We start from the raw sequence: 21,925 nt of genomic DNA, 5'->3' as shown, positions 1-21,925 counted from the left end.
TGGCCTGAGGGAGTTCCTGGGCAGGCTCAGCACGTGTCCTCAGTCTTGTTTGCCCCCATTCCATTAGGCAAGGCCAGACCCCTCTGCCCCAAAGGGACCTGGGAGGAGAGAGTTCCCCTTACCCTGCATTGACAGCCAGAGAGGAAGCAGCCACTCTGAGAAGGTCTGGGGTAGAAGGAAACTCCAAGGGCTTCCATGTGTCCATCAAGGGCAGAAAGGTACAATGTTAGGACCAGTTTCCAGACATCACATCTTCTATAATCAAGTTAAGGGATCTCACAGAGCCTAGTCCTGGATTCTGACCCCTACCTGACCTCGCTGGGCTCTGATTGTGGTCACTCGGGATACCCAGACCTCAGTTGATTTGCCCACCTGTAAGGTAAGATCCGATGTGGCAGGAGACTCTCCACAGTCCCTCCAGAGCCTGGCCTTCTACAGAGACCTCTCAGCCCACCCTTGGTCCCAGTGTACCTCCATTCATGCCAGAAGTACATCTGGCTTCCCTGTATGCTTTGGAGAGCTGGATAAGTCGTCCAGCCACACCAGAGAGGGTACCCACTCACGTGGGCTTCTGATGCAGGTCTCCTCTCGGGTCGTAACTCACTCTTCCCATCTCCACTTCAGCACTGCCTCCTGTGGCTGGTCGCAGTCAAGGAGGCTGTCCCTCCTCTGAGAAGAGCAGCAGGAAGCAGGCATCTCTTGCCTGTCCAAAGACACTGCCAATGTATCAGTGGTTCTCAACCTGTGGGTCACAGGGGTCACCTAAGACCATCCTGCGTATCAGATATTTACATTACAATTCATAACCATAGCAAAATTAGTTAAGAAGTAGTAACAAAAATAATTTTATGGTTGGGGGTCACCACAACATGAGGAACGAAATTAAAGGGTTGAGAACCACAGCGACAGATGGATGTTTATTGAAGACACGGTGCACTTGCCCTTGTGTTTGCTTTTTTCGTATTTTCCTTGGCATAGGACCTGGAATAACCTAGCAAGTGAACAAAGTGTTACTAAGTCCATTTGTGTTTGGGGCTGGCCTTCCACTTTAGAAACGCAACAGGCGTTTCTCACCTGTGAGAGGCTCCTTGCCAAAGGCTGCAGCTCTCAGCAGAGCAACAGAGGGCAGACACCTCACAGCGCCAAGGAGCCATACCCTTTTTCTAAAAGAGTAGGAACAGAATCTCAGTCCTGCCAGGCCGTTGGTGTCGATGCAGTCTTAAACTGCCCCTTCCCTGCCAAGGCAGATGACATTTCCACAGCCTGCTTAGAAAACTGTCAGGCAGCCTTTTCACCAACCTAGGCATTTCTAAGTAAGTATGGGAAGGTGAATTCACTGGGCCAGCTTTTAGCCTCAGAATGGCTTTAACATTGGAAAGGAGGATGGGAACAGGAGCTGGTAGAACTCTGGGCTCTTGCGATGGCTGCTTTCTTAAGACTGGCCCATGTATTTGTCAGGGTGTGTGAAAACCTCCTTTTCAACCCGGGGTGAGTGGGTGTGGTCTTGGAGCAGTGAGGAAGTGGTGGCAAGCAGGACCCTTCTGGCTCACAGCCTTTTCCCCAAATGTCTTTGCAGATGCGCTGGCTCCCTCCCTCAGAGGCTACTTCTCAGGGCTGGAAGTCCCGTCAGTTCTGCTGAATACTATGTAAGTACTGGGTTTCACTGCAGAGTGCGAAGCACCTCACGTGTGTCTGGTGTGTAATATCTGGTACATAGGACTCTGAGCTTAGCTCTCATCCTTCCCCTCACCCACACCAGCTACACTTCCTCCAGCTGTCCATCTTTGTTAAGTTCTCACATGAAGAGCTGTGTAGCAATATATCTCTTGAGTACGTTTTCCCCTGGATTGAAGGAGATAGGAGTGATATACCTGGCCTTCCCACTCCATAAATAAGCACTCAAGAGCCGTCGTCTGTGGAACAGGTGTCAGAAAGTGTCATTGCATTACTAGTTCACCTGCCGGCAGCATTAAACCCTTCTCCAGTTACAGGTATAAGGTATCCATAGTAGTTTCCTATGGGAGTTGTAGAAGTTTTTGACAGCTAATCTCCCTGTGCGCATCACATCTCAAGTTCTGATCTTTATAAAATTACCGATTTTTGTACCAAAAGCAGTGTGGTGTTTCCAGTAGGCTGTCTGACATAATTTTTTGTCTTGAGGGACGCATGATCCTAATTTGGCACCTTTGTGCCTAACTTTGCTTCAGAAAACTACCCAATAAATTTATTCCCATATAATTTCTACAAAATACCAAATGCCTTCTGTAAAGTATTTTGTCTGAATTTCTGTTAAGACAAAGCACGTTATCCTAAACTCTTTATTTCATGTGTGAGTTTGAGGAGTCTAAAGTTGGGTTTTTTAAGTGTTATGCCTCTATAGTCAGCTTTCTCTTGGTTTACATCTTTCCTTCAGAAAACAGGAAGAAAATGAGGGAGGCAAGACCTCCATCCTGTTAGAAAAGCTAGAGGTCGCGGCAAGCGGTTCTGCATGTGTTACTAATGCTAACGATAGAGTCTTGGGCCTATTCTCAGAGACCTTCTAGTCTAAAGTTAAAATACCTCAAATGAAACTAATTTCCTTTTTTTCTGCCAATAATACCCAGTACTGTTGCTTTGTTAGCTCATTCGAGGCTATTTAGACTCTAATGAAGAGGCATTATGAGGAGAGAGCAGATGTCTGGTTGAATTAGATTCCACTTAAATGGAGAGACAATCAGCCCTCTCAGAAAAGACTGAAGAGACGGTAGACCCTAGAACCGTCCCTGCAGGTCAGTGGCCTCTGAGTGAGGAGGGAAAAAAGCATAGAGTAACATTTTTTTTTAAAGAGTTTCCACAGCAAGTTACCCTGTTAACTTGAAGTCTCAGTTGGTGGGTCAGGTAACCTTCAAGATCTGGGGGTACAGCTGCGTGTGGCTTTGATTTGCTGAAGTTCTCCCCATGGAGGAGCTCGGCACTTCCAGACAAGCTCCAGTCCTACGTCAGAAGGAAGCCTTTTTTTGTTCCAAAAGAAAGGGCCTCACCACATAGGAGAAACATTAGTAACGGGTGTCAGAGCATCAGAAATCCCACAAGGTGGTGAGCGTGGCTAGTCAGTGTAAGCCAGCTAGTGAGGGGTTTTTCTGTGAAGGTGATATGAGGAACAATGTCGAGCACCTTTCTGTGCTGTAGGACATCAACGTCAATAAACTAGAATTACATCTGTTCTTCCCTTGACCCAACATATTACTGAGTGTGGGCAAATAATACTAGTCCTCAGATATAATCATAGGGAGAGTATAAAAATCTCCCCAAAGTCAAATAGTCAAACAGATTTCTCTGCCAAAAGAGTCTCAGAACCTTTATGTCAGTAGGAACACCATTAATTTTTAAGAGGAGGGTGCTCTAGTATGTAATATTTGTCAATTTTATTTGAGACCAGGGATTTTTTTTTTTTAACATAATCTTAGGAGTTTGGTCTACATAAAGCACACTTTGGGGAACCATACCCTGATTTCATAGCCAGAAACTAAACCCATAACCCCCTTAAATACAGATCCTGTGATCAGTGTTCATCTGTGATACCACTCAGTAATCTGTGACGAGATGGGAAAAATCAGGATGCTGTAGTAGCTTTTTACAGCTATTTGAATTTGTCTCTTATACTGAAATTCTATTTCTATGTGTGTTCAGAAATGAAATGATAGTGCTAAGAAATGACAGGGTTTGGCGGTGGGGCGTCTTTGGGTTTTTTGGTTTGTTTTTGAGACAGTCTCACTTTGTCACCCTGGTGGCATCACAGCTCAAACAGCAACCTCAAACCCCTGCGCTCAAAGGATTCTCTTGCCTGAGCCTCCCAAGTAGCTGGGACTACAGGCACCTGTCACAATGCCCGGCTATTTTTAGAGATGGGATCTTGCTCTTGCTCAGGCTGGTCTCGAACCCTTCAGCTCAGGCAGTCCACCCACCTCGGCTTCCAGAGTGCTAGGCTTATAGACATGAGCTATGGTGACCGGCCCTGACAGGGTTTTTATTTGTTTTGAGATGGATTCTTACTCTGCCACCGTAAGTACAGTGCCATGGCATCATACTAGCTCACAGCAACCTCAGTCTTTTGGGCTCAAACGGTCCTCCTGCCTCAGCCTCCTGAGTAGCTGGGACTTACCAGCTTCCACCACCATGCCAGATAGTTTTTCTATTTTTGGTAGAGACAGGGTCTTGCTCTTGCTCGGCCTGGTCTTGAACTCCTGAGCTCAAACTCAAGCAGTCCTCTCACCTTGGCCTTCCAGATTGCTAGGATTACAGACGGGTGTGAGCCACCTAGCCCAGACCTCCTAACTAATTTTTACAGTTATACTACAGATCTCAAAGCCTTCATCATTTAGTCTCCTCCACCACCTTGATGACATTGGCCCAGCACTGTCCTACAAATGCAGAAGGTACAGTGTTCATGGATCCCGCTAGGAGCACCTCCATTTTCCATGGCCGTGTGTCTGTCTCTTAGTTTTCACAGGCTGGTAAGGTATTCAAGTGGAAGTATCTAGGATTACAGAATAACATTCTGAGGCCTGTGAGAGTTCATGGCTTGAAATGCAGATCAGAAATTGAGCAGTAGCCAGGAGTCCGGGGTGTTAATGAAATTGGAAGAGAAGTCACTGAGCACAGAACTTGCAGATCACTTAGACATGAGTGTCACAGCCTGTAGTGAGAGAAGAAGGTCTGGGAGGGGCAGGTGAGGTTGGCAGCCTGGGCAGAGCCTGTCACTTGCCATGTATAGACCTGCAGTTTGGCGCTTGCCGTTGGTAAAGCTGTTAGCAAGAAATGTTGGCACAAGGCCTAAGAAAGGGCTTTATAATTTTTTTTTTTTTTTTTGGCTGGGTCTGGGTTTGAACCCACTACCTCCAGCATGTGGGACCGGCGACCTACTCCTTGAGCCACAGGCACCGCCCGGCTTTATAATTTTTTATATTTTAAAATTCCATAGCTCAAAGAGCAGATATTCATTATTGAGCATTTCCATGTGTTGCAGTGAAAAAGATCCTGGGCGTTGCTTGTGCATCTTCCCTTAATGTTCTCGGACCCTACAACCAGAGCGCTGGGGGCAGCAGGGGCCAGCAAACGAGGACTGGATTGCTCCCCTTTTGGGCACAGTGGCTAACTCCTGTAATTTCAGCACTCTGAGAGGCCGAGGTGGGTGGATTGCCTGAGCTCAGGAGTTTGAGACCAGCCTGAGCAAGAGTGACACCCCATCTCTATTAAAAATAGAAAAACTAGCCAGGTGTTGTGGCAGGTGGTAGTAGTCCCTAGTTCCAGCTACTTGGGAGGCTGAGGCAGGAGGATCACTTAGCCCAAGAGTTTGAGTTTGCTTTGAGCTATGATGGCACAGCATTCTATCCAGGGTGATAGTGAGACACTATCTCCAAAAAACAAAAAAGGTAAATACAGCTTATAAAAACTCCGTATGATCTAAATAAAAACACGTAATGTTTCCTGTGGATGAATCATCTGTTCTGATTCCCTGGCTCCAGAGGGTCAGGTGGGTGGCTGGGAAGGAGTGTGTAACAGTGTCCTCCCCTGCCACACTGGGGGCCCAATCTGTGGTCCCATCTGAAGTGGAACCAGCTCACTGTGGGTTTGTGATTTCAGCTCCTTCTAGTCTCTTGGATGAGGTCCTTTCCAGGTCAGCTAATAATCCAAACTATGTAATCCTAAAGAAATGTAAATTAGAATTGGAAACAGTGGTGCTGATGAGCTAATATAAACACTTCAGACTTAAATGCATCTTTCAGAAAGGCCAAATGAAAGGCAGGTGCCACCCAGGGCACCCCTGGCCTCATGGCCCTTCCTGCATTCCATGGGGGGAGAGGGAAGCTTTTCCCCCACTCATCGTTTTCTCTCCCTGCATGGAGAGATGTTACCAGGACAGGAGGCAAGATTGTCCTCGGTCCACGCAGACTGGCTGTCACTTCTGCTGTGGCACAGCATCCAGACGCCATCCTCCCAAATCCTGAGCAGTCAGGGCCTGCTCTCCCAGGGGTCCTTCAGGGATTTTTAATTTATCTGCTTTGACTTTTCGATGCTAAAGGGGAATCAGGGACTAGACCAGAAATGTAAATAAGTGCTTTATTCTGTAAACATATGTTGTGTCTGCTGTGTGCTCCATATAAAAATGTGAGAAAACCAGCCTTGTGCCCCTAAGGAGCTTCAGTCCTAATGGGAAAACACTGCAGATGTTAGAAAGGGGAGCGCCACTCAGGATGCTCCCAGACTAGCCTGCTGCGGGGACAGCTGCAAAGTAGGGTACGTGTGCTATCATCAGTGGCACACATGAGGCCAGCAGGGAGTGGTGGTCAGACCCCTGGGTATTACTGGGTATCTTCATGACACTAGAATTTTGCTCATGGTCCAGCCACGTGAACTCCAGAATCCATAATAATGGTAAAAATTGATCGGTTTCCCGGACTTACTGAGAAAGAGAGCATGAGTGAGTTTTTGTCACTCCTTACAGGTAATGAGAGTTAGACAGCTTTCATTGTTGGATATCCAAATATAGTTAAACTTTTAATAAAAAGATAGAGTGTGGGAGTCGGTGGTGTGCAGAGGTATTATTCTGTAAGAACTCATGAAATTTCCCTGGCCATGGACCAGGACCACAGCATAGAAATTACAAGCACATGTAGTTACAGCATCACCAAATGAAAGAAGGAAAAGGCAAGAGAGATTGAATTTGGGAGCGCTTTATTCCTTATGTTTTGTTTTGGGAGGAATGGCTTAGCCTGTCTTTGGCTGTGAGTAAAGAGTTGTCCTCACTGGAGCCCCAAGTGCCAATGTCCAGGGAAGGTGGTCACTGGGTCTCCAAGCAGGCACAGACAGCTGCCATAGCTTCTGCAGTCAGCCCTGCCCTCCCCTTTGGAGAGACCTGTGGGGGGGGCTCCCATACCGCGGTATGCCCAGAAGCCAGTGCACTACTTGGATTCATTTGCTATTCTCCTATGAATCAAGGGCCCCACACCAACCTAAGGTTATTAACAAGATAAAGGTTCAGTGAACAGCTATAGGGGACAGAATAATAAACATAGTCAGGTGATGGCAAGTGTTAAGTGAAGAAAGTAAGAGGGTAAATGCTGTGGGTGCCTCAGCCGAGTAGTCGGAATCTGCCTGAGAGGATTACATCCGAGCAGAGACCAAAAGCTTCACCAGATTTGTATGGAGCTGCTGCTTCAGAACAAGACATCACTGAAATGAAATTTAGAAAGTTATTTAACTTCTCTGATCCTCTTCTTGCCTTTCGCTTTTCTAAATCGAAATAAATGGGCTTGAAACGCAGCAGCCTGGGATCAGGTGAGGCTCTAAAGAACCTTGGGAAGAGAGTGCCTGGGCAGCGGTGCAGGTGAGCCCTGGGGGTGCAGCAGCCTTACTCTGCGAAGTTTCTCCATTTTCCCATTGAGGAGAGCGAATCTTGAAAGCCTTTGTGTCTGTTGCAGTTCTTGTGTGAGTTGAAATGGTAGGGATGGGCCTGAGGACCCTGGGCACCGACCAGATGCTACAGTGGGTGTTTTTCTCGCCACTTCTGTGGCTTCTGGGTGTCTGCTGACACCACAGCACTTACTGAGCTCCCCTCCAGACCAAGACTGTTGTGACCAGCAGATGCAGTAAAAGCTGAGAGTCTTCCCCTCCTGCTTTTTGCCCACTATCTGTTTTCCGTGAGTCTAGCTGAGTTCTTCAAGATCCTGAGCATCTGCTCCTGACTGTTCCCTGGAGGAAATTCAAAGAGGGTGGCCACGTGTTAAGACCAGGACATTGAATCCAGTGGTGCCACAGGTCCTAAGAGTAATTCTAGGTCAGGGCCACCTCCAGGAGCCTCTACCCCAAACCTCCGTAACCAGTTCTCTCTTCCTTGGTGGAACATGGAGATTCAGGAGTATGAAGTTTGGAAATCCGTGTTCTTTGGGGAGCCATCTCGTGGCATCTCTGTGGCACAGCCTCTGTCCTCGCTGCCCACCAGGGAGGCCTGGCATACAGACGCCTGTGCTGATATAATAATTGTTAATGATCAACTGCAACTATTGTTGCTGTGCAGAGCAGCTTGTGATAGAGCCCTGTGCTCTGGGGTCACGGGGTAAACATGCTAGTCCCAGTGCTCAGTCAATGTGAGTCATGCTGGTCAGCTTAAGCCCAGAGGCCAGAAGGAACCAATGTGACTTTTTTTTTTTTTTTTGAGACAGAGTCTCAAGCTGTTGACCAGCTCACAGTAACCTCCAGTTCTTGGGCTTAAGCGATTCTCTTGCCTCAGCCTCCCAAGTAGCTGGGACTACAGGTGCCCGCCACAACACCTGGCTATTTTTTGTTGCAGTTGTCATTGTTATTTAGCTGGCCCAGGCCAGGTTCGAACCCGCCAGCCTTGGTATTTATGTCTGATGCTGTAACCACTGTGCTTCAGGTGCCAAGCCACCAATGTGACTTCTTAAAAGACAGGTGCCTGAGAGTGCAGCCTCCCTAGAAGTTCAGCCTGGCTGTGCAGCTCTGGAGGTGCCTGAGGGTCACTCACTCCTGCCCTCCTTCCCTCCCCTGCTATTGACAAATATGGGAAGAGCTAGGAGAGGATATGGGAGCCAGTAGGTTTCATTTGCAAAGATAAATGTTTATTTTCTTATCCTCATATAACTTAACTTTTACTAAGAAACTAGAATCCTATCCACTTATCTCTTTAATGTTTTTATAGGGAAATTCTGGGGAAAACATTTTCTCCCTAATTCTGAGAAGAGAGAGAGATAATCCTAGGAAGATGGCCTTTCCTTCAGGCTAACCCAGGGCTCCAGAGGCAGTTTCAGCATGGGGTAGGTTCTCTCCCTGCTGAGTGTTAGGACCACTTGTGGGGGCCACAGGTCTCTCAGATGGGGTGGCCTCCCATGCCCGCTGAACCAGTGGCTGGTTTCTCGGGGACTCAGTTTGTAGCAGTATGTTGCACCTCTGTTCATGAAGCCCTGCCTGCTAGAGACAGCCTCTCTTTCTGCAGGATGGAAAATTCTAGAAATGTTAGTAGGACAAAGGCCACTGGCATCCTGATGCACAGAGTTGGGCTTCTTTCCTTGGCACCAGGAATTCTGGTAAAAACCAGCTGGCCCAGAGGTAGCCTTGCCCACGAGACAAACATTGCAAATGTATTATTTGCCAGGTATTTGCACCTTCATATTTCAAAATTCTCAGACCCTATAGAGTAACAGGGTGTGTTCACAAATGTGTTTCCTTTCAGTTTTTGTTTTCTAGGAGGTGCTGGGAGCAAAGTTTTAGTCACTGGTAGATGTGACAATACAGGGCTCTGCTGTGGCCTTGGGCTGACCAGACCTGTTAGTGTGGTCTAAGCCGGAGCTGGTTATGTTTCTGGAACTTCCTGTTTGGGGGCTGCATACCCCAGGCTTTCCCTCGGCAGGGCTTTTGTTAGCCCTCAGAGTGTGGGCCACAGTCCTTGGGATGTGACCGGAGAGCATGTGTGCTGAGTCCCTGCTTGCTGGACCTGGCAGCCTCCTCCTGCTGCCTCTGCCACAGGCGTGACTCCTGCCCAAGAGGAGGGAGGTGGCCTTCCTCCTTGCCTGAGAGCTCCTCTCACTTGCTCCACCAAGTCCTAAGTTCATTTTCCTGGCTGAGAGTGCTTTCATGACCCTGATGTAAGATCGTTCCTTAGTGGGGCTTGTCCTCAACTCACCATCAGAGGCCTTCCATTACCTTGTCCCTGCTCCGTCAGCTCTTTGCTCTCAGAACAGGTTGGTCTTCAAGACCCAGGCGACCCCAGCAGGAGGCAGCGGGGCCGAGGTTCCTGTGCCCATTAATGGTTGGTCCCTCTTTCTCCATCTCAGGTCCCAGGTGTGTGATGGCAGCTGCAATCTGTCTTGTGGGTATTAATACAATCTTCAATGGTGGCTCCTGTTTTCCAGCTGTTCTACATAACTGGAGCGTGCTGGTGAGTTCCAAAGTCAACACTGAGCAAGCTGCCAGAGGGGCAGCTTGTCCTGGGTAGGGCATGATGGTGTTTGCCACTGTGGTCAGGAGTGTCACTTCTGCATCCCCAAGGCACTGCACCACTCTGGGCTGGGCCTGGCTCCTTGGTAGTACTGAGGCTGTTCTTTGCTGCCTGTGGCCTCCGTAGGAAACGTCTGATTTTTTTTTTTTTTAACTTTTTTTAAAAATGTAATAGATTTAGGGGCCTACCAGTGACTTTCTGTGACATGTATATGCTATTGTGGAGTGGGGTGATAACTGATACATTTTTAAGCACATCATCTTCTTCTCAGGTCTGGCTGGCAGGATAACCACTAACCGCCAGTGAGTCCATTCCCTGAGCGTCTACTGAAATGAAACATTGCCCTTTAAGTCTCAAAGCTGCTTTGGGAAATTATCCGTTTTTTCAGAAATTATTTCAGATTATTCCCTCTATTTTATTAATCCAGTATACTGAGGATAATCAGTCCTTCCTTGTTGATGCAGGAACATTTTTATGTGCCTCTTTGGAAAGAGGCTCATTGCCCTTGGGCATGATGGAATCATTTAGGAGTCTCTGTGAATTCCTCTCTAGTGCTGGGTTTTCCTAGCAGGTAATGATTTTGGTGATCTGTCTTTTCAGTTGAGACCAGCTGTCACTTCTCAGCTTCTAGTAGTAAATTACTCTTAAATCTAGAGAGAGAGCATTTCCAGAGGTGACCACGCACAGGTAGGTGCTTCCTGGCAAGCTCATCTTAGAACACCAGGACTTCCCGGGGCAGGCCACGCAGCAGATTATGTCTCAGCCCAAACGGCACTCCAAGGAGGGGCCTGGAAAAACAATGAGTGGGACAGGAAGGCCCCTCTTCTGGACAGAGGCCCAAGGAGGTCATCACCACATTTGGGGTCTTTGGTCACCTAAGGTTCACAACAGTCCCTGTCAGTGCTTCTTGGGAAGCACAAGGGGACAGGCAGCTCACAATCTGCTTGTGAACGTCTGTCTGCTGACCTTGCTTCTCGCACTAACCCAAACTTACCAGCAGGTAATATTTTTCTACACTGCAAACAACAGCTGGTCTTTATCCCATTAGTTCTGTAGCTTTCTCCTTTTTTATCTTTTCCTTTTATCATAGTTCTTAATAGTAATGCCCGTGGCATTCTTCCCGATCTTAATGCTCAGTAAAACTTTTTTTAAAAGGCACAATTTGGCTGGGCACCATGGCTCATGCCTGTATTCCTAGCACTCTGGGAGGCTGAGGCAGGTGGATTGCTTGAGCTCACAAGTTGAAGACCAGCCTGACCCCTCCCCTAAAAACAGCCAGGCATTGTGGTGGGCGCCTGCAGTCCCAGCTCCTTGGGAGGCTGAGGCAAGAGGATCACTTGAGCCAAAGATTTTGAGGTTGCTGTGAGCTGCGACGCCCCCGGTGACAGCTTTGTGAGCTGTGTCTACCAAGGGTGACAGCTTAAGACTCTGTCTCAAAAAGAAAAGGCACAATTTGTGCCTTTCCCCTTCTCTGGAGAAATTTAATGACCAATTCAAATGACTATCCTTACCATTTTTGGAAGCAGGTTACACATGACTTTTAAAATGAAGTCAGTCAATAATTCAAGCACATGAGCACAAGGCAGTGGGAACAGGTAGTGATTTGATACACGATGGAAGGGCCTAGTGAGCGGCGCAGAAAAGAGGTAGGAGGTGGGGCTGGGAAAGTGGATGGCTGGCAGTGTGAGGGGAGGAGCAAGGTGTTTCTTGGGGCTGGGGTCATCCAGAGGTTGCAGGAATGAGTTTGAAGGAGGCTGTTTCCTTCCTAGTTCAGAGATCACATGACACTACTTAGATAACCTACCCTTGGTGGGCAGATGGACCCCCTATGTGCACCCCAGGTAGGAGTTGGAAGTTTGCAGGGGCTGATGGCCAAGGTGGGTTGCACAGCCTGAGACCAGACCAAGAGGGTGGCCTGGGGTTGGAATTAGGAGTAGAGTTACTACCTGCAGAAGACTGTTCCTCTTGAGGCTCTAGAGACTGTTTTGTTTTTGGGGTGTTTTTTTTTGTTGTTGTTGTTGCAGTTTGGCCGGGGCTGGGTTTGAACCCGCCACCCTCGGCATATGGGGCCGGCGCCCTACTCACTGAGCCACAGGCGCCGCCCGGTTTTTTTTTTTTTTTTTTTTTTTTGAGACAAAGTCTCACTATGTTGCCCTCAGTAGAGTGCCATGGTGTCACAGCTCATAGCAACCTCTAACTCTTAGGCTTATGCGATTCTCTTCCCTCAGCCTCCCAAGTAGCTGGGACTACTTGGCGCCCACCACAATACCCAGCTTTTTTTGTTGTTGTTTTAGCTGGTCCAGGCTCGAACCCGCCATCCTCAGTGTATGTGGCCGGTATCCTGCCTACTAAGCTTTAAGGCACCACCTAGACTGTGAACTTTTCAAATGACATGTTTTTTAAATGTCTTTATCAGTAACTTTTTAAAAAATCAAGCTGTTAAGTGTAAAACCACTGCTAGGTCATATGTTTATTTGCAATTGGATGGAGAAGAATATTCCTTATCCGACTTTTGGTAAAAATGAATAAATATTAAACTCAGGAAGACATCAGCAGTAGCTAAGTCAAGTGTATGTGGGTGGACTGGGGGATTCTTTTTTTTTTTTTTTTTTTGCAGTTTTTGGCCGGGCCTGGGTTTCATCCTGCCACCTCTGGCATATGGGACCGGCGCCCTACTCCTTTGAGCCACAGGCACGGCCCTGGACTGGGGGATTCTTTCCCACTGCTGGGAGCAACAGCTCACAGGGCATCTGGACAAAGAGCTGACTTGGTACAGCAGGAACATTGGGTGAGGAGGCAGCAGCCACTGCTGGACATGGTCACCCCACAGTTGGCAACTGTTCCCTGGTGCCAAGTGCCACATGCTGACCTTCTCTATCAAAGACTAGGGAATGTGAGGTTTCTGAATTTTAGAAGATTCCTAAAGCTATCAGGAGACAGCTTCCAGTGTCTTCAGATTGGGCAGTTCCAGTTTACTTGGGACAAGGAGACTTTACCTGTGTATTGCTGCCACCCCTCCCAGGAAGGCTCTGTGGCGAGAATATGTCTGCTCCCAGCAGAGCGGACCCGCCCTCCCTCTGCTCCTCTGTTCCCAGATGCCTTTGGGTTCTGATGGAAATGTCCTTGTCAATACATTCCAGGGTCTGAACTCTGTTCCTAGCTAAACCTTTTCCTTGTTTACAGGGACTGAAATAGCCACATTTTGACCTTCTGTTCTGTCTGGGATTATCTATGGCAGTGTGGATACATTCTTTTCCCATGTGAGGGTTACACTTCATGACACAGTTATGGAGGCTTCAGGAAGATGCAAGCCCTCTCCGTCCTCCTCCCCCCACCCATGTTCTTTCTCACTTCAGAAGATGGGCCTTTCTCATCAGCCAAAGTACTAGACCCTAGTCCAGGAAGAAAGGGAGAGAGTGTGAAGTCAGAATGGCCTGCTTATTCCCCACTGGCCCTGCTCAAGGTGCTGTGGCCCCAGCCTGGCATTGTCAGACTGGGAGCTGAGGCCCAGGGCCCTGTCCCCAAGGTATAGGTGGGACTGCACTTTCGCCAGGAGCAAAGCGCCCAGAGCCCAGTGTCTGGGGTTGAGGAAGGAGGGGGTAGAGAGGAACGTAACAATCCCTGTGAATGCCAGAGAAGTGGCTGGATGGTGAGGACTCCAGCTAGTTCCGAGGGGTGCGCCTGCAGGCTGCGGGGAGCAGAAACAGTGAGTGGGATGTGTGTGCTGTGGGGGACCCGAGCAGGAGAGGACAGGAACTGGGAACACATAGCCGCCGCAGTCACAGACTAACGGAGGACCTCGCGGGGTGGTACGGGTTTGGAACTGGGGGCCCTCAGATTTGTGGTAGGGCCATTGTAGGGATCATTCTTCTCTTGCAGCCTAGAAGCAAAGTGGATGCAGAAGCACTAAGGAGGCGACCCGAGAGCAGGGCTGTGCAGAGTCCTGGTAGGGGGTGGGGCTGGGAGGCTGGCGCGGGGTTAGTCATGTTGCCTTTGAGGTCTCATTAGTGGGGGAAGGGAGGGGCGGGGCTGGCAGTGCAGGTTTGCTCACAGATGGTCGAGGAGATCCGATGTTGAGCAGCCAGGGCACTGCCAGACAGTACTGCTGGCCAGATGCGGCAGGAACTCCACCTGCCAGGAGTGAGCAGAGCCTGCGCACGTAGTCCATCTTCCTCTGCCTGCGTTCTGGTTGCAGCTCATTAGTCTTGAGGCCAGGTCCCCACATTTAGTCCCATCTGCTCTCCCAAGATGGCCCAGTGCTGTCCCTGTGAATTATTCCAAAGTAGGAATAGCTGAAGGGTGACTGTTCCTCTGAAAGGGTTTCCTGGAATCAACACAGCTTGGGCTGGCATGTGGTCAAGTTTAGAAATATGTGGGACTTGCTGAGGAAGGAAACTGGCCTGGTATCCAGTGTCTAGAAGCTGGTTTCGCCCCACTGTTGACAGTGACCAGAGGGTAGGGCAGCGAGTCAGGAAGTAGGTTGGGGGCTCAGCGGCTAGGGTACCAGCCACATACACGAGCTGGCAGGTTCGAACCCGGGCCTGCCAAACAAAAAAATAGCCGGGTGTTGTGGTGGGCACCTGTCATCCCAGCTGCTTGGGAGGCTGAGACAAGAGAATCTCTTGAGCCCAAGAGTTGGAGGTTGCTATGAGCTGTAACACCACGGCACTCTCTACCAAGGGCAACATAATAAGACTCTGTCTTAAAAAAAAAAAAAAATAGTAGAGGCTGAGAAGGTCCTGGAGTGTTAGGGAACATCAAGCTGCTCCAGTCCCCAAGATGAGGCCTGGCCCTGCAGCCCCAGTAAAGGTGCCCCACACTGGGCATGTCTTCACTCCCACTCAGGCAGGGCTGCTTTATACAGACCCGCAGATTGAGGGACCCCCAGTACAGATTGGTACTTCTAAAAGGCCCTGCTCACTCATCACAGAGCTTGTGGTAATGAGTGGTCAGCCTCACCACAAAGGAAGCAGGTAACTGGAGGAGCTTCTCCCCGGTTCACTCCTGGGGAGAGACCCTCCTGGTTCAGAAAGTTCTGGGATAACGGGGGTGGTCACACCAGGTGTGTCAGGCCCTCACAGAGCTGGAGTTCAGAGCACTTCCCAAACAAAGCGCTCTCTACAGTAAGCATAATTAAGTTGATGTGCTGGTACTAAATATTTCTAAGAACTTAAAAGTATAATATCACACCTGAGGTTCTGGGTGTCCAGATTCCTGCCCTGGAAAGCTCTCTCTCCTCGTCCCGAGCCACAGGGACGTAATGATCATACTGGGTCTCAAGATGCAGGCCATTTTTATTTCCACCCATTTATACTGTCATCCAACAACTCGGATGTGAGAAGATACCTGATCATAGTTAACATGCAACCAGGACTGTATGGATTTGGTTTGTATAGGAATACTTACAAGACAGTCCATTAAGCTATGTTGAAATCAGGACTTAACTGCTAAATACATTTTCCCAAATAAATCTAACTTACCATTTGATATCAGTAGCAATCAGTTTTTGGCCGGGTTTGAACCTGCCACCTCCAGTACATGGGGCCGGCGCCCTACTCCTTTGAGCCACAGGTGCCACCTGTAATCAGTTTTCTTTATAGCCTCTTCCTACTTTGGACTTGGAGAAAGGGAAATGAATGATATACAGCAAGGATGTTTTACTATTAAGTAAGTCCAAACACAATAGAGGTGAGATGTGTTTAAGAAAATCCCTCGGAGCAGGGTGGAACTCTTGTCTGTGGAAGTCAAGGACTCCACTGGTCTTTTCTGCCATAAAGCAAAACAAATACATCAGCATTTCCTAGCCACTTCAATGAGATCTGGAAAAGTTTCTTCTATTAAGAGACAACTGGGGCTCAGCGCCTGTAGCTCAGTGGCTAGGGTGCCGGCCACATACACTGGAGCTGGCAGGTTCAAGTCCAGCCTGGGCCTGCCAAACAAGGACAACTACAAACAGAAGCTGGGCACCTGTAGTCCCAGCTATCAGGAGGCTGAGGCAAGAGAAGCGCTTAAGCTCAAGAGCTGAAGGTTACTGTGAGCTGTGACGTCATAGCACTCTACTGAGGATGACAAAGTGAGACTCTGTCTCCAAAAAAAAAGTGGAAATTAAATACAGTAGAACCTCCTTAAGTCGACCTAATTTTCATAGACCAGACATGTACCACATGGACGTATCAGTATCAAGCCTCGTTCCTATGTCGACTAACATTAGCCACCTTCTCCTTGTGATATACTACCCATGTACCTGATTTGTGTGTAGTGTTTATTTGGATGGTAAGTAAATGTTTGTATTAATAAATACACATACCCATTGTCATCTAGACCATTACTTCTCCTTTCCAGAGGCATCTCCAAAAGGAAGCTGTAGCATCTAGGAAGAAATGCTGCGCGTGGTTTTGAGGCCTGCTCTCCTAACTAACATATTTTCTTTCTGTTTCAGGCTTGAAAAAACCATGCCCAGTTTTGATCCCTTCAAGACTTTGCCACAGCCTCTATCACACATCTGTTTTCCTTGAAGAAAAAAATATAATAAAAATGTTTTACTCTTTTACACTGTATAATTTTAAGATAGTGTGTTATTTGTGAATGCATGATATACATTTCTGTACAGTTTGGAGATTATTTTCAAATGAAACATAAAAAGTCAACAATAAAACCAAGAAAGTGAGTATTTTTATACTAAACATTTAAGTATGACGGGATGGATCACAGTTTTTGTGCTTGACTTTTGAATGCTTGTAATTAAAAATATCTATTTTTTTTTCCTCTAAGCCGCATGTTTGAGGCATGTTTCTAAATATTACCAAAATTTCCTGAATTGTATTGTGAATGTATAGAAATCTGTTTCCCTGACTAGAGTCCAGGGTGCATTAGTAATGTGGTATTAGACATTATAAACAGAACTATCCTTAGGTCTGTAGTCCTGGTTCTAGTAGCTTAGGTCTCTCTGCAAGACAATCAGAATCCTCCAGGAGCTTCTTACCTTGATGGCTTATTCATAACTAGGCAAGGAAAACTTGTGGTGGTAAAAATTCCTGATAAGAGATTGTCCTTAGCCCTAGCACTTCCAGATGTGAATACAAACTGTACCAAGTGTTACTTTTTGCAGTTTGGTGTCTATCTTTTATAGCAGCACGCTCCTGTGTGTGTAACCACTTGAAGCATGACTCACATTCCGAGAGCCGTCCCCACTGTCCTGGAGAAAGACAGGCAGCAAGCACTTAGGAGGCCAGCCCTGCCCCACTAGGAAGCTGGCTTTGCCCAACCCCCTTGGCTGCCATGGGCAGCTCGTATCTCAAGTGATTTGCAAACCATCGCCTGAACTGAGCTAGTGGTCCCAAGTCTTGGCAGCACCGTGCCTGCCAGCGGACCATTTGACACACCCACTCGAAGGTTGTGTGCTCACTGTGAGTTACTGACTGTGCTGACACAGGACAGGGTGTTTGGAACAAACATCATTCAGCTTTCCTCAAGACGTCTTCAAAGCCAAAAGCAGTTTTGTGTTGTAAGTTGACATAGCTCTAGAGTCTTACAGTTCATCTTTCCCTTGTACAAGAGCCATGTGTAAAATTCCATTGACCTGAGAATTTCAACTAGCTAAACATGATCACAAACTTTCTTACTGATCTACTCACCTTGTGTTGAAAATGTCAGTGTTCTAATGATTATATGGTTGGTTTGGGTTTGATTTTATTTCATTATATTCCATTAGAAATAAAGATGTAAAGCTTTTAAAGGTTATCACAAAAAAAAAAAAAAAAAACCAACAAGACCAGGAGGGAGGAGCTGTTTCTTACCAGAAATACGGGGCAGAGGGCAGCTCACGCACTCAGATCCATCCACCTCAGCAGACAAGGGCCTGCTGTGCCCTTGGCATGGCTCTTGGTGAAGCTTCTGAGAAAACAAACAGGCGCTCCCACATGGTCTATTATGCTTTTATAAACTGTTTAAAGGTACTTTTCTATTGTCATTTTTTAAAAATAAAGTGCTTATTCCAGTCATACCACTGTTTGGCAAATTCATTTTTTGCACAATCAACCAAATGAATCCTCTGTGGACAGGGGCCCGCAGGCCTCTCCCATGTCAGGCATCAGCAGAGCAAAGCATGGCCGTTGTGACAAGGCCCAAAGAGAAAGAGAACAGTGCACCCAGGGAACACCCTTCACAGAGGCACTATTGCAGCCACGCAGGGATTGACACGGACACCAGAGGCAGGAGAATCTCAAGGGAGATTCACATAATTCTTAACATATATGAACCTGGATCACACTCCATTTTGAAATGCCTTTTACTACACTCAGCTGACTGCCATATCCAGAGTTTGAGCTCAAAATTATTTGAATTCTAATTTAAAGCGTCATAGTTTTCTGCTGATCCTAAGTACAATTTAGTACGTGTTAATTACTAACACCTAGCAGCTTGTCAACAGCCAAGACAATGTTTTTTATACATTCTCCCCTACCCTTCTTGCCTCCAAAAGGGAAACAGTGCTTTAGCCTAAGTCATGACAACAACCACAAGTAAATGAGTTTTGCTGGGCAGAGATGATCAGTTCTGTGCTCAGGCTCTTGAATCCCTCTTAGAAGGGAGACTGTCATGCCTCCCAATCCCCACACCATAGCAGGAAGGTAAAATTCAGCTTCCCGCAGCCTGCAGATAGCACAGGAGCTAGCTTGATCTTGTGGCTCTGCCTTCATTCCACCTTTAAACTGCCCACTGGGAGGCCTCTTACCCTTGGGGTCCTCTGCCACCTAGGGCCATCCCCATCTCAATCAGCCACTGGCTGAACATGAATTACTTTCACATGACTTTTCACACTGGGCCTTTAAGTAGACAAGTGCCCCAATCATTACCATGCTGATGTGCAAGCAACAAGCCTGGATGGTCTTTACCAATCTAGTGTGAACTCCAGATAAAGTCCCACTGACCCACCAGCTGAACACCAGTTCATCACAATCTGTGAAAAATTGCCCTTTTTGTCACTGTATTGAGCCAGAAAAATGAATATAGTGTCTCTTTTAGAAACGGGAACTTAGGGTAAGGAAAAGCCAGTTGCTTGTTCTTAGTCCAATGCAAAATGTCCCAATTTGTAGGCTCCAGAAAGATAGTAATTAAGCCATCTTTTAGTTTTATTACTGAGTGAACTGTCCCTTGTGAACACAAGCTATAAAACTAGCATCTGGCTTGTATTCCAAACACTCCGGGAGGCTGAGGCAAGAGGATCACTTGAGGCCAGGATTTCAAGACGAACACAAAACTTTTTTTCTTATACAGTGCCGGGACATCATAGCTCATAGCAACCTCAAACTCTTGGGTTCAAACGATCCTCTCACCTCAGCCTCCCAAGTGTAGCTAGGACTACAAGTGCTGGCCATTAACACCCGGCTATTTTTTTTAGAGGTCTTGCTCTTGCTCAGGCTGGTCTCAAACTCCTGAGTTCAGGCAATTCTCCCAGAGTTCTAGGATTACAGCCTCGGCCTCCCAGAGTTTTAGGATTATAGCATGAGTCACCGTTCCTGGCCTCTACAAAATAATTTTTTTAAAAATTCAAAAAATTAGCCAGGGTGGCTTGATGCCTGTAGCTCAAGTGGCTAAGGCTCCAACCACATACACCAGAGCTGGGGGGTTTGAATCCAGCCTGGGCCTGCCAAACAACAATGATAACTACAACCAAAAAATAGGCAGGTGATGTGGCAGGTGCCTGTAATCCCAGCTATTTGGGAGACTGAGGGAAGAGAATCACTCAAGCCCAGGAGCTGTAGGTTGCTGTGAGCTGTGATGCCATAGCACTCTACCCAGGGCGACAGCTTGAGGCTCTGCCTCAAAAACAAAAACAAAAAAGGCAGGTTATGGCAGCATGTGCCTGCAGTAGCTTAACACAAGCCAATTCATCCAGCTTTAGTCATTTCTGAGTGCTTTGGGTAAGACACGCTCTGTTCTGAGAATGTAGACAGATTACCAAAAGCTACCAAAGTGCTGGCATTACAGGCATGAGCCAAACTTGACCGTTTTATCCTCTTTCTCTATGGAACGTCTACAAGAGAAGAGAAAAATGGGGTCTTTCCTTTTTTTCTACGTGACAAAATCAAGTGGAACTCTGAACAGGCTCATTAAAACCAAATTAGAACAGGGCAGCGCCTGTGGCTCAGTCGGTAAGGCGCCAGCCCCATATACCGAGGGTGGCGGGTTCAAACCCGGCCCCGGCTGAACTGCAACCAAAGAATAGCAGGGCATTGTGGCGGGCGCCTGTAGTCCCAGCTACTCGGGAGGCTGAGGCAAGAGAATCGCTTAAGCCCAGGAGTTGCAGGTTGCTGTGAGCTGTGTGATGCCATGGCACTCTACCGAGGGCCATAAGGTGAGACTCTGTCTCTACAAAAAAAAAAAAAAAAAAAAAAAATTAGAACATGCAGAAGTTGGTCTAAGAGGGTGAAAAACAAAAACTAGAAACTCGGCGCCCATAGCTCAGCAGCTAGGGTGCCAGCTGCATACACCAGAGGTGGCAGGTTCGAATCCAGGCCAGACCTGCCAAACAACAACTACAACCAAAAAATAGCAGGGCACTGTGACAGGCACCTGTAGTCCCAGCTACTTGGGAGGCTGAAGCAAGAGAACTGCTTGAGTCCAAGAGTCTGAGGTTGCTGTGAGCTGTGATGGCACAGCACTCTACCCAGGGTGACATCTTGAGACTGTCTCAAAAAAAAGAAAACCCTTGATTAGGCCAGATACTCAAATTCATTCCAAACTTCTCTTCTGAGCACAAGAGAAGACCCAAATGCAAGAAGAAATGATGCTCAAGTTAAAGCACTTACCTGGGCAAAGGAGGCACGGCAGCAGCCCATGATAGTCACGCACAAGGTAAACCTGCCTCAGTGCTGCCAGGGCAGGTCCTGCCAGGCCAGGATGTGGTCTACTCAGTTGTTTGGTCCGTACCCTTCTGCGTGTTCTTTAATTTTTTTTTTTTTTTTTGAGACAGTCTCACTCTCACCCTGGGTTGAATGCCATAGTTCATAGCAAGTTCACACTTTTGGCCTTGAGCGATCCTCCTGCCTCAGCCTCCTGAGCAGCTGGGACTACAGGCACCCACCCTAACACCAGCTAAAGAAATTTTAAAGGTAAGTCTTTGCATTTGTTATCTGAGGTAAGAGCCTGTCCCTCTGCAGAAGAGTGACCATCCATATTTATTTCTAAAGGAACTCCATTTATGAAGAAAAATGCACTTTTCTTCTTGAAGCCATAGCCAGAGAAAGGGCAACCGCACAGCGCCAGGGCCTAGCCTAGCTCTTTCTAAGTGTGCTTCCTCCAACACTGAAGACACCATGCAACAGTGTTCACTGGGCCAGTTAGTCTGAGAAACGCTTTCCAAGAGGTCCGTGAACCTCCCACAGCCTGACACCCACAGAACTTACCCATTTATCTCTCAAGATATCCCGCAAAACCCACAAAACCCACACTGGGCAATGCTGAGGCACCCTACAAGGAGCTCAGGACGACCCAAGTGACAGATCCTTGCTGCTCTTCAGGCATCGCACTGCAGCCCTGCTGAAGGTACAACCCCAGGCTCCCTGTCAACAACTGTCACCAAAAGCCCAAAATCTTCCCCACAAATAAGTCATTTTTAAGTAAAAACTGAGGCTACAAAGAAGAGGGGACACTGATTAGCACCTTCTATGCCTCAGAAAATTGCACTAGCTGATGCAAGCCTGAGAACAGATAAATCCAAACGCCTCAATCCCACAAAACGGCCAACACAACGTGTTTTTGCTGCTAGTGATTTTATACAAAGCAACTCACTGAAGGCATCGGGGACTGGACATCCGCAGTCCCTAGGAACACCAGGATGGAAGTAATGGGGTGTCCGGAGTAACCTCTCCACTAAACACTGCTCAATAGGTTGCAACTGCTCCTGCCCCCTGGGTCCACCATCATCTGGCC

General features: G+C 47.6%; 1 protein-coding gene across 8 annotated transcripts in view; it reads left to right on the top strand.

Moving 5' to 3' along the window:
- RBPMS (RNA binding protein, mRNA processing factor) overlaps nucleotides 1–16,551 on the top strand; it is a 190,141-nt gene extending 173,590 nt beyond the window's left edge. For 3 of the 8 annotated variants that reach the window (XR_008377417.1, XR_008377415.1, XR_008377414.1), the window contains 4 exons: nucleotides 1,577–1,646; nucleotides 8,699–8,813; nucleotides 9,831–9,934; nucleotides 16,434–16,551. Coding sequence is in view for 3 of the 8 variants with exons in the window: in XM_053578763.1 (XP_053434738.1) it covers nucleotides 1,577–1,646; nucleotides 16,434–16,509 (146 nt within the window). In the remaining 5 variants the exon portion in view is untranslated. Of the gene's footprint in view, nucleotides 1–1,576; nucleotides 1,647–8,698; nucleotides 8,814–9,830; nucleotides 9,936–16,433 lie in introns of those variants that run through there. The other 5 variants (XR_008377413.1, XM_053578763.1, XM_053578762.1 and 2 more) reach the window with 3 other exon arrangements.
- The last annotated feature ends 5,374 nt before the right edge of the window (nucleotides 16,552–21,925 follow it).

The sequence above is a fragment of the Nycticebus coucang genome, chromosome 24 (genome assembly GCF_027406575.1).
Source record: "Nycticebus coucang isolate mNycCou1 chromosome 24, mNycCou1.pri, whole genome shotgun sequence".
Lineage (NCBI taxonomy): Eukaryota > Metazoa > Chordata > Mammalia > Primates > Lorisidae > Nycticebus > Nycticebus coucang.
Note: the sequence above shows the minus strand (reverse complement) of the source record. Positions and strands in the feature narration are given on the sequence as shown.